General features: G+C 40.9%; 1 protein-coding gene across 6 annotated transcripts in view; it reads right to left on the reverse strand.

The window, feature by feature from the left end:
- The window catches only part of MCPH1 (microcephalin 1), a 251,872-nt gene that overhangs the window by 198,864 nt on the left and 40,465 nt on the right, over positions 1-12,543 (reverse strand). For all 6 annotated transcript variants that reach the window (XM_036081511.2, XM_036081508.2, XM_078069885.1 and 3 more), the window contains exons 4-7: positions 11,232-11,319; positions 7,830-7,944; positions 1,829-1,972; positions 636-725 (exon numbers count right to left, since the gene is read on the reverse strand). In XM_036081511.2, the coding sequence (XP_035937404.1) occupies positions 636-725; positions 1,829-1,972; positions 7,830-7,944; positions 11,232-11,319 (437 nt within the window). The remainder of the gene's footprint in view (positions 1-635; positions 726-1,828; positions 1,973-7,829; positions 7,945-11,231; positions 11,320-12,543) is intronic.

Below are 12,543 nucleotides of genomic sequence, written 5' to 3' on the forward strand. Positions count from 1 at the left end.
TACCTCCAGGCCTTGCCTTCACTCCACGCTTTAATCTGGGTCAATCCTACTCAAAACCCACCTCGGATATTGAAAAATCTCCGAGTCCTCCCACTTCACCAGGGCTAGTTACACACATCCTCCTCTGTTACGCAGAACTCTGCCAGAAGTTCCCAAAAGCATGTGTCCTATTATTATTAGTATTCCTATCTGTCCCTCTCAATAGCCTAGAAGCTCCCAGAGCACAGACACTATTTTCTGGAATCTGAAGCCTTTAACCCAAAACTACTAAAGGCTCTCCTTCTAAAGAAGAACGGAAGTAACCAGCAGGGAGCAGAGGGAAGCCCCTAGTGGGGGTGGCACTGTCCCCACACCAAGTCAGGGAGCCTGCGTGTCTCCACGTGAGGAGCTAGAAATACAAGACACTTTTAGCATTAGCAGCTCAACAAGCTTAACACACTTTTCAAAAAGCATGCAATTTCTTATGCCCTAATTGTATTACAATACCTATTTTTTATTTTAATACCTAATTTCAGGGTAAAATTCATGAATTCTAGTTTTTAACCAACTGTTCTTGACATCAGAAGATACTCCAAATAAGAAAAGCACCATGTTCTCATAGTTTAAATATATCACAGAAAAGAAAATAATTTTACCTGAACACAAAGTATCATGTGAAATGTTCCAAGAAGCTTCCCATGGGGAGTTAGCTGGGTTATCCTGAGACTTTTCAAGCATCTGCGAAGCTGAAAACACAATCGCACACTTCATCAGATACAACTCTGACATGTTAGCAGGTGAAGCCCGTGGTAAGCCTACACGTTCTGCTCTTCCACACAAACACCGACTTACACCTGGTACTTCATTTCCCAGACCTACTATAAAACAATAAGCACAAAAAACTTACTCAAATCTATTACGGATGATGAGATTCATAAAAAATAATCTACATGTATCAGGTTAAAAAAGGATTAAACCATAGGATATAAGGTTAGAAGAGATTTTCTTTTCTTTTTTTTTTTTTTAAAGATTTTATTTATTTATTTGAGAGAGAGAATGAGAGAGAGAGCACATGAGAGGGGGGAGGGTCAGAGGAAGGAGCAGACTCCCTGCTGAGCAGGGAGCCCGATGCGGGACTCGATCCCGGGACTCCAGGATCATGACCTGAGCCGAAGGCAGTCGCTTAACCAACTGAGCCACCCAGGCGCCCCTAAAGTTAGAAGAGATTTTGAGGGGCACCTGGGTTGCTCAGTCGGTTAATGCAGCCAACTCTGGGTTTCGGCTCAGGTCATGATCTCAGGGTCCCTGGATCAAGCCCCACGTCAGGTTCTGCGCTCAGTGGGGAGCCTGCTTCTCCCTCTGCTCTTCCCCTGCTCAAGCTTGCTCACTCTCTCTCAAATAAATAAAATCTTTAAAAAGAATTTTTAATATAACAGAAATAAAGAAAAACAAAAACTAAGGCATGAGATACTTAGTCTAAAAGCAGATTCCCTCAAAAGAAGAGCCTGATTTATTTTTTTTAAAGGAAAACAACCCAAAGATTTTAAAAATTACAAAGGGGCTATAAAAAATAGGATTCTCAACCTATACATCCAACACTACACACCGAATATATGCTTAAAATATATGCTTTAAAACTATAAACTCGACATAGGCTTTAAAAATCTCAATGAAGCATAAGATTTTCTGGAAGAAAATATTAACAAAGTCTACCCAGAAATAGATAAAAATCTGTTAGAATCAAGAAACAACTAAAATACCTAGGTAGAGAGAAAAAAAAACCCTTCTAGCACAACTTACTCACCCAACAATTTGCCTCACTTTCACTTTATAAAATGTGAGCACTTACAGGTAGGGGAGAGGTTCTCCCTTCTCTCCTTCATCTCCTGTAATCTCTTCTCCATTAGACTCTGCTGGCCGCTGCACATTTTAATTGTGGGACTATACATCAATGAGCCATTAGATTCAAATAAGAGGACAGGTACATCATTATCTGAAAATAAACAAAACTTTATTTAGCTAAAAAAAATAAAAGGCCAGAAGGTTTAGTACTTCAACAATAGGACTCCTTTCGAGGAACACCCCCGCCCCCCACCCCCACAGTCTTCCTTGTCCCCTGCAGCATCATTACCCACTGCTACCAACAGTCTATCTTCAGCCCACCAGCCCACGAGCAGTAACACTGGTGCGAAAACTGCTGGCTAACGTTTGCTGAGGAATGTGCGCCAGGCACTGGGCTAAGCACAATACGTCACTGTTTCATTCAACCTTTCCCAAACCCAGTGCATCAGATTATCAGTCTCCCCATGTAAAGATGAAGAAACCAAGACACAAAAGTTAAGTAACTTGTTTATATCCAGGATCACACAACTAGTGAGAAGGTAAAGCCAGAGTGCAATCTGGTTCCTAAATGCTGATGAAGAGCGACAGAATACATCACCCCAAACATGTCACTTTGGCATAAGGATTATTTTGAGCAGAATGCTCTTAAATCACAGCAGGTGAAAGAAAGGCGCTCTGACACTCCCCACCCCACCCCAAGCTTCTTCCTGAAGGCAGGAGATAAAACTCCCCTTTGAAAGATGCACCCCCTCCACTTTATCACCAGAGAAGGGGAGCTGATGCCAAGAGAATTCTGTAAAACAGGCCTTATTAAAGGACCTCTTATCCTCCTTTGGTTCCCTTATATCTTACTTTTCCACAATTGCCTCTCCTTGTTCAACATAAGGTTCTACGAGCTGAGAACCTAAGATGGGTGCAGAAACAGTTCTGCCTCTAGGAGCAGTGTTAACTCTAGGTCTCAGAAACCACCACCACTAACCAACCCTCTCCGACCCTCAACAGACACACATATCAACTTTGGGGTCAGGAGTCCGTCAGCCATGAAATGACGGCTAAACTGGGTGTGGGTGCACAGGTATGTGTTTTTCTGGAATCCATACCTCGCACATGCTCAAGGAGAACTTCAGGGCTCTGACCACCTCCCCTCACCCGCCAATAAAAAGACCAAGAATCATTCAGCATCTTCTTTGCAACTCTTAAGCCTGAACAACCCTAACCACACTTCTGCCAACATGCAGACATGTCAGTTCTATCTGTAATACCTTATATTGTAGTGTTTAAAAGGCAATTTTTATTAAGATATAAATTTGATCCAAAAAGATAAAAGTTCTTTAGTGCCATATTGCCAAATTCTTTTAAAATACACCATTACTGTGGTGTAAGAAGGCCCAAAAAGCAAGAGTATAAAGCTGACAGGAAAGTGGTACAGGGCTGACCTGACCATACCACAGAGGGCGAGCGGTGCTGCAGGGCAGGTGAAACACAGGGTTCCATCCGAAATACTTTTCCTTATGATGACCTGAGGAAGTAGAAGCCCTGGGTGGGGTGTGCACCTGACTTCTGGTTTACACCCTTCTCACACAAGTACAGCTGATGGGTGGTTGAGGACACAGCGCCTCTAGGGCCCAGTCAAGGAGCCACTAGGAGGGTTCCCATGGGGTTGATGCTTAGAGAAAGATCAGTGGAGGAGTCAAGCAATCATCCAGAAGCAGGGGGTAAGGATCATGGTGGGTAACTGGCATCAGGCAGAAAGGGATGTCAAGAGTTACTCCATGTGTCTGGCTGGAGCAGCGCAGACCAGTTAGTGAGAGGCTGTTAGGGAGGGACCAGCATGGCACCAAGAGAAAGAGGCCTGATTCTCAGGCACTGGGATGACTCTGCAAAAAAACAAATGATAAAGGCAATGTTTTTGGAAATTATCTGGCAGTACTGTATATACAAGCTAAATGTTCTAGTCAATTCTGTTCCATTACCATGACAGATTTAAAATAAAGCTTGATAATTCTGCATGAAAAATTTCAAAATACAGAGCAGAGAATTTGTGATATGGCAATATACACTACAACAAAAAAGTAGAGGAATTAGTGCTTCTTATTTTTATGCCATGCATTATATAGTTACCAAAATTGCTTACATGTAACACTGATGTGTTGGGATTGGTCTGAAACACACAATTTAGGTAGTGAAAAAGGCAAAAAAGAGAAATACAAAAAACACATATGGTACTTTAGAGTTTCATGATGTTCTAAAGTATTTTTATCAATCATTAAAAGAATACATGTAGCAAAAAAAAAAAAAAATCCAATTTTAAAAATGGGCAGAAGATCTAAACAAGACATTTTTCCAAAGAAGACATACAAATATCCAACAGGTACATAAAAAAGAGTCAGCACTACTCATCAGGAGGGAAATGCAAATCAAAACCACAATGAGATTCTAACCACATATTAGAATGATTATTATCAAAAAGACCAGAAATAAAAAGTGTTGGCAAGGATGTACAGAAAAGGAACTCTTGTGTACTCTTGATGGAAATGTAAATTGGTGTAGCCATTGTGGAAAACTCTATGGAGCTTTCTTAAAAAATTAAAAATCGAACTTCCAAAAGAGCCAGTAATTCCAATTTTGGGTATTTATTTACCTGAAGGAAATGAAAACACTAAAGAAAAAAACAATAAAGGAAAACACTACTGCAAAAAGATATCTGCACCTCCCTCAGGTTCACTGCAACATTATTTACAAGTGCCAAGACATGGAAACAACCTAAATGTCCACTATGGATTAATAAAGAAACGTGGTATGTACACACACACAAACACACACATGCACGTGTGCGTGCGCGTTCACACATGCACACACATACACACTCAGAGGAATACTATTCAGCCATAAAAAAGAACAAACCTTGCCATTCGTGACAGCATGGATAGACCTTGAGCACATTACACTGAGTGAAATAAGTCAGAGAGAGAAAGATAAATACTGTATGATGTCACTATATGTGGAATCTATAAACAAAATCAGAAAACAAAAATCAAAACAACCAAGCTCATGGGTAGAGAGAACAGACTGGTGGTTGTCTGAGGCCCTGGGGTGGGGGGATGAGCAAAATGGGTGAAGGGGCTCCAAAGGTACAAATTCCCAGTTATAAAGTGAGTGAGTCATGGGATGTAATGTATGGCATGGTGACTACAGTTAGTAACACTGTACTACAATTTGAAAGTAGCTGGAGAAACTGGGTCTTGAAAGTTCTATCATGAGAAAAAAAATGCTTTGTAAATACGTATGGTGACAGAGGTTAACTGGACTTGTGGTGATCATTTTACAACATACACAAACAGTGAATCATTACACCATACAGTTGAAACTAATGTTCGGTCAATTATACTTCAAAAAAAAAAAAAAAAAAAAAGAATAGAAATGACTCTATGATTAAACACATCAGGACAAAAATTCCCCTATTTTTTGATTCCAGAGAAGCAGCCTGTTGCTACCTAGATCTCCCAAGTTCATTATGTGGTATCTGTAGCCTTGTGCAAAACGCAATCATAAACAACAGTGATTATGCCACTGTTCAAGTGCTTTAAGGTTTTACAAATGATTCAAGACAAAGAAATAAAGTATCTTGAAACCAACTAATGCCTACACAGAGAAAAAGAAAATATAGAATCTATATAAAATACACATAATGTCTGCGTAAAAGCATCAGGGAACTATTGAAGAGACCAGGACCAGAGGAGTCAGGATTCTGGAGAGGAGGAGCCCTGAGAGGCCAGCTAACAAGCAGTGGATGTTTTTACCCCCAGGAGGATCTGTCATTAAGACGCCTGGGGCAGAGGCTGAAGGTCCAGTCTTCGACCAGGCACACAGCAGTTGCTGAGAAACAAAGACACAAGCTAAGTGTTTATCAGCATCAACAAACTAAAGAGAAAACCAAAGCCTTTGCAGCACCAAATCCCACTAAACAGGGCGTAGTAGAAAACAGGTCCTTGCACGTATGTGATTTTATCTTCAAGAAAGTTGCCCAATTCTGAAGCTACAGACGGCAGGATACTAAAAGTTAAGCCGAATTCTTCTGTGAAATGGTGGAAAGTTCTCTGTGGTGTATTTTCACTGAGAGATGAAAATGGAAGTTCAGGACCAGTCAGGGGAAGAGATCCTAGTTATCATGCCGGGCTTTCAGTGCAAAGGTTTAGATGGGGGCATCTGGGTGCCTCAGTCGGTTAAGTGTCTGCCTTCGGCTCAGGTCATGATCCCAGGGTCCTGGGATCGAGCCCCACGTCAGGCTCCCTGCTCAACGGGGAGCCTGCTTCTCCCTCTCCCTCCACCCCTGCTCCTGCTGTCTCTCTTTCTCTCTCTCTCTCATAAATAAATAAAAATCTTAAAAAACAAAAAAGGAAAGGTCTAGATGGCCACGCTCTGGCATCAATGTCAAATCAGAAGTCTACCAAGCCTTACCAAAAGTCAGTGAAGCTCCTATTCAAATCAGTCCAGATAAAGCCAACAAGGCCCCACTCCAACTGCTTAGCAGAGGAAACTAGAAACTTTGTGTCTAAGAAAATAATAATGCCGGGGCTCCTGGGTGGCTCAGTTGGTTAGGCGACTGCCTTCGGCTCAGGTCATGATCCTGGAGTCCCAGGATCGAGCCCCACATCGGGCTCCCTGTCAACAGGGAGTCTGCTTCTCCCTCTGACCCTCCCCCCTCTCGTGTTCTCTCTCTCATTCTCTCTCTCTCTCTCTCTCACATAAATAAATAAAATCTTTAAAAATAAAAAGGAAAATAATAATGCCTAGAGCTTCAAACATATTTTATAACTAATGACTTGCCTTCAATTACAAAAACCATCCATTCCTACTAAGAGACAGGACGTATATGACAAAAAAACAAGAGAAAAAAAACATCATATAAAACAACATAGGCGTTCTAGATATTGCAGATAGAAGCAAAGAAAGATGAAAAGAAAAAATGTGAGTGATTTAATCAGAATAACAGAATCTATAAAAAAAAAAACAGAAACCCTAGAACTGCAAATAAAATAACCAAAATTATGAGCTGAACAGATGGATTTTATAGATTAGACATGTTAATGTCTAATACAGAAAAAACATATTAATACAGCAGAAAAACATATTAATGAACTGTAAAAAAAGATCAATAGACAATATACAAACTGATGCACAGAAGGGGGAAAAAGAATTCAAGCACCTCTGTGAACTCCAAGTAGGATATTTAAAAAAAAGAAAACTGGACCGGGAGCCTGGGTGGCTCAGTCATTAAGCATCCACCTTCGGCTCAGGTCATGATCTCAGGGTCCTGGGATCGAGTCCCACATCGGGCTCCCTGCTCGGCAGAAAGCCTGCTTCTCCCTCTCCCACTCTCTCTGCTTCTGTTCCTGCTCTCGCTATCTGTCAAATAAATAAATAAAATCTTTAAAAAAAAAAAAAAAGAAAAATGGACCAATGAACATAAAATTCAAACTGCTGGAGGCAAAAAAAAGCAAACAAAAGGCAAAGTTAAAAGAAAATATACCTTTAAAAGAGCAAAAATACAACTATGGGCTAACGTGTAAATAGGTATTCTGAAAGCCCAAAGACAATGAAATGTGTTTCATTTTTTTTAGCTTTAGTGAGGAATAATTGAAAGATAAAAATTATATTTAAAGTGAAATAAAGGAAAGAATATATTATCTAACATTTCCCTATTCTAGGTAACAAAACAAAAAGACCAAGTATTAGGTAAAAACACAAAGTGAGATACAAAGTAACAAAGAAATGAACAGAGGTTTATTCTAATAGGGCTTCTTAGTCAAAATCTGTTTTTTCATAGTCATTCCTTGAAGTAAAAAGCTCCATCGATGTGGTGAGTGATGGAGACTTTGGCCTATGAGCTCACACCATGGCCCTCTGGCAGCGGCGGTCCTGTCTCCTGCAGCCGGGTCCGCGGGGCACCCACGGCCGTCCGGCAGCCCAAACAGGTGCACAGGACCGCGCTGGATTCCTGGACTCACCCAGACTTCTCTTCTGCCTTTGTAGCTCGGTAGCCATTTTCTCAAATTTCTTCTGAAGCCTTTTATCATGTTCCGGTGTTTTAGGAATAAAATCTTTGGGCTGCATACACTTCCTCTGTGCAGAAAGGACATAAAAATGAATACTACTGTACCACAGCTGTGTAACGAGACAAGCTGTTCCCGATGCTTCTGATACCTGTCACAACACTGCAAGTAAGACTTCTGACAGAGGCATTTCTTGCACTGCATGTGAAAGAGCAATATTTCTTTCTTTCTGTGCCTAAGAACTGCAGCAGAACTGAAAGACTAGGTGCAAGGCTGTACAATAAGTAGCTACGTTTTCTGAGGCATTTTCAGGATCCCAGCAATCTTAGTTTCCATGAAGGTTCTTAAACAAAATTAGTCGTTTTCCTTATTTTTGTTACTCTAAAATTATCTCTCCTCCTTCCCCCTCCCCCAAAATCGTAACATGGTAACAAAGTACAAAAACAATTGTTTTCTAACTACCAAAGAAAGGAACCAATATTGAATCCTGCTTTATTGCCTTAAATCACAGTAATTCTATTCAGCCCTTAAAACCCAAAAACTCGAACTACACACAAGGTGTGACAAACAGGATGAAGCCTGAGGCTAATGTCCAAAGAATGTCTTCGGTTAACTTTCCCACACCCACACTTGTGTTCTTGACTGAGCAACTTGCTCTCATTCATTATTTAATGAATTTTTTTTTTTTTTATGTATTTTTTTTTTTTTTAATATATGACACATATAAAAAGATATGTGTCAAGCACTGGTCTTGGAACAGAAGAAGATTCTGGCTATCAGGAGCTTATACTCTATTAAAGAATGACAGAAAATAAACATCATTAATAAGTAAAATAGAAGTTATGTGTGTCAAGAGGGTTAATTCCAGCAGGCCTGGAACTGGCCTGAACTGTTTTCCCCAAAGTACAAGCACAGCATGCAATGTCCTAATGAACAATGTTGCTTTGTAACCATGAGTCCAGAGAATCTGGGAGCATTTGTACTCCCAGAGCTGGTCAACTGCCTATCACCAGTGGGAGGGCTCTGCTGTTGGGGGAGGTAAATGTACTGACAACAGGGGTACACGACCAGCACAAGAGTCTCCCCTAGGCCTCCCTGGTCCCAGGGTGCTCCCCAGATTCTCAAACATTATCCTTTAGGGTCCTGTGAATCTTCATTGGCAACTGAACCCCAGCTAACTGCCACCATTATTACAGTATGTCAGAAAGGGGCGAGTCCCCCGGACAGTCAGGAAAACAGCACAAGAGTGGGATCAGGACAGCTGGAGCAGTGGGAAGGAGACACTACTGTACACAGAGCAGTCAGAGGGGGTCTCCCTGAGACAGGAACTCTGGCACAAAGCCCTACTAAAGTTAGAAAAATGGTCACACGCATGAAGTTTGGGGCAAGCATGTTCCAGATGGAGGGAACAGATATGCAATGCAATGGCTCTAAATCACAAGTACTCTTGGTGAATTTAAGAACAGCAAGCAAGAGAGTCAGGCTGGCAACAGAAAGAAGGGAGAGGGAAGCTGAGAACCTTGTCAAAGAGCCCAAAATAATATGGTCTGAAGTCATGTTCGCTTTGCATGTTCGCTTTGCAACTGCACTTAGAAAAGAGAAAGGGAATGTTTTCAGGCACAAGTGGACATTTAAATGAAGTGGGTAAGCAGTCATTACTTATGCTTCAGATCAGGGAAAATGACAAAGATTAATAATATGCAGCACTAGTCACTGTGTCAAGAAATAGGTACCCCTGGGGGCGCCTGGGTGGCTCAGTCATTAAGCATCTGCCTTCGGCTCGGGTCATGATCCCAGGGTCCTGGGATCGAGCCCCACATCGGGCTCCCTGCTCTGTGGGAAGCCTGCTTCTCCCTCTCCCACTCCCCCTGCTTGTGTTCCCTCTCTTGCTGTGTCTCTCTCTGTCAAATAAATAAAATCTTTAAAAAAAAAAAAAAAAAGAAATAGGTACCCCTGTACACTATTGGTGGAACTGTTAAAGTGCATGTGCATTTTGACCCAGTCACTTCATTTCTAGATAATCCACCTGGAGAAATAAACTCAAACATGTCACATAAACAACGTGCTTAGTAAAAACTGACAATCATTTAAGGGTGCACGAATCCAAGAAAGACACACTGATGCCATATAATAAATATGGAAGAGTGAAGAGCTACTATATACTGTCATGAAATGGTCAAACACACACTGTTACGTGAAGAAGGAAAAAACAATCTCCCAGACAATACATGTAACACAGAACCTCATTGTACAAATGTGTGTGTACGTGTGCGTGTGCGTGCATGTGTCTGTAGTGTACGTGTACTGAAGACCATCCGCAAGGACCCAAGTCAAACCAAAAATTGCTTATTTTGAGGAAAGAGACATTAAGAGAGGTATTTGCCTTATCTGTGTTTACCCAATGTTTTACGATGAAAATATACTCATATTATTAATGTGTTTTTAAAATAAGTCCTTTACTTCTAAAAGGGTAGACACAGCTATTGCTTGGCGTTATCACTTAGAGCGGGGACTTAGAGGCTCTAATTCACCTCTAATCGAAGGAAATCTGGACAGAGACTGGAGTTGTTTGTCCATCACTCTAATTGAAGGAGATCTGGACAGAGACCGGAGTTAAGTTTGTCCGTCACTGCCCTGCAAATCCCAGCTTGCCCGAGATGAAATGTCTGAGATACAGGATTCACCATTTACAGAAAATCTGAGACGCCCACGGGACCGTCTTCCTTAACCTACAAGAAATGTATGGGTCTAGTCTGTCTAACTCAGTTTGGACAGTCTGCAAACCTCCTCCCCAACAGGGATCCTCACGTGAAAACAAAGCAACTCTGACGTTTCCTAGTAAACCAGTTTACCTCAAATAAAGAAATCACAATTAAAACTTTTAAATAATAAAAGAGTAAAAATGTTGTGGATCAAATGTGAACTAGACCTCAGAGGAAAGCCAGTGTCTTTATGTTTGCACTTAATTATTTAATAAATAACTTGGGTATTTCTGCATCCGACTTTTGAGATTTTCCAGCTAAACAGCAGAACACAGGTATTTTGCTGCAGACGTAAAAAATTGAATTCTGAAGCAGTTCCCAGTGCACCTGTATGTCTGCTAGTCTCTTGGCAACTTTTAGTTTTCCACTGGCCAGACACAGCTCTTCCACTTCTCACAAATTACATCAAAGCATTTAAAGGATACACTAATGTCTGTAACTTTCTTAAAAACCCTACGTGGAAAGAACAGTATCATCAACTCCAACACTTAGGACACCTCTTAATATATAATATATATATTCCACAAAGTGTCATTTTCTAGGAATAAAAGAATGAATACATTCATAATTGCCACTGTCGAAATCACATACTTACTTTTTTTTTAATTAGGCTTGGTAGGTGTTCCCTAGTGTTAGCTGCAGGGAAGAGTGCTTCATCAATGTGTGCTCCAGCCGTCCGGCATCTGCGTAATTAAATTGACAGAGCATAATTTGTTCCTGTTATAGTCACACAGCATCGCATCAGCGCATGTATCAGTCAGCAATTTAAGAGATGCACAGGCCATGTGAACAGACATGACTTTTACAGTAAGTACATTTATAACCAAATACAAAGGGCAATATAAATTCAACTTTCCAGGGTGCCTGGGTGGCTCAGTTGGTTAAGCGACTGCCTTCGGCTCAGGTCATGATCCTGGAGTCCCTGGATCGAGTCCCACATTGGGCTCCCTGCTCACCGGGGAGTCTGCTTCTCCCTCTCCCGCTCCCCGCTCTTGTGCGCTCTCTCTCTCTCATTCTCTCTCTCAAATAAATAAAATCTTAAAAAAATAAAAAATAAATTCAACTTTCCAAAACAGTCTCTCTACAGTGTTTTTAAAGCGTAAAGGAGAAGTGAGAGGCAGCTAAGGGAAGCGGTTTTTATGCAGTGACTTCAGACTTGTAACAGCCTTCAGACTGAGGAGAGCGGGGCACACACAGGGTATAAGCATAAGCTGATAAATGAATAGTAGAAGAGTAAACAGGACATCAAAGGAATAATCTAGAGCTAGAAGGGCCCTAAAGAAATTCGGCCAGAAAGATTATCTTGCCCCTAAAACTGGTGTTTCAACGGAGAGCTGGCTGGGCGATCCCAGCTTCTCCAGGCTGGGCCCCACCACCCGTAACTGTCTGTCATCAGTCTGTCACTTCCACTCTCCCTACACTGCCTTCACACCTCCCTCCCTGTCTTGGGAATCCCCTGACCATTACCTACTTCCAAGCATTCAGACGCTCAAATCTAAACAATTACAATAATTTTCTAAATGATCTCCTTACCTATAGTTCCTACTCTTCTCATTCATTCATATTATTACTGAAAGATTAAGCTTAAAACGTTTTATTCATCTCTCTACAGCCCTGATCAAAAGCCTTCAATCATTCCTGTGTTTACAGAATAATCGTACCTACCTGTTGTTTCAATCTTTTAAAAATACAGCCCCTACACGCATGTCCGACTATATTTCATAAACCTGTCACTGTTCAACATTTAGTATGCAAATGACAATTGAAAATATAATTAAAATACAATGCAAAAAAAGAATAGGGAAAATATATCAAATTCATATAGAAAACTCTCTTAAATATATTAAGAATAAAAACGAAACTTCAGAAACGTAAATATGATGCTGTATACTATATATAATACAGTA

This window comes from Halichoerus grypus, chromosome 3 (assembly GCF_964656455.1).
Source record: "Halichoerus grypus chromosome 3, mHalGry1.hap1.1, whole genome shotgun sequence".
NCBI lineage: Eukaryota > Metazoa > Chordata > Mammalia > Carnivora > Phocidae > Halichoerus > Halichoerus grypus.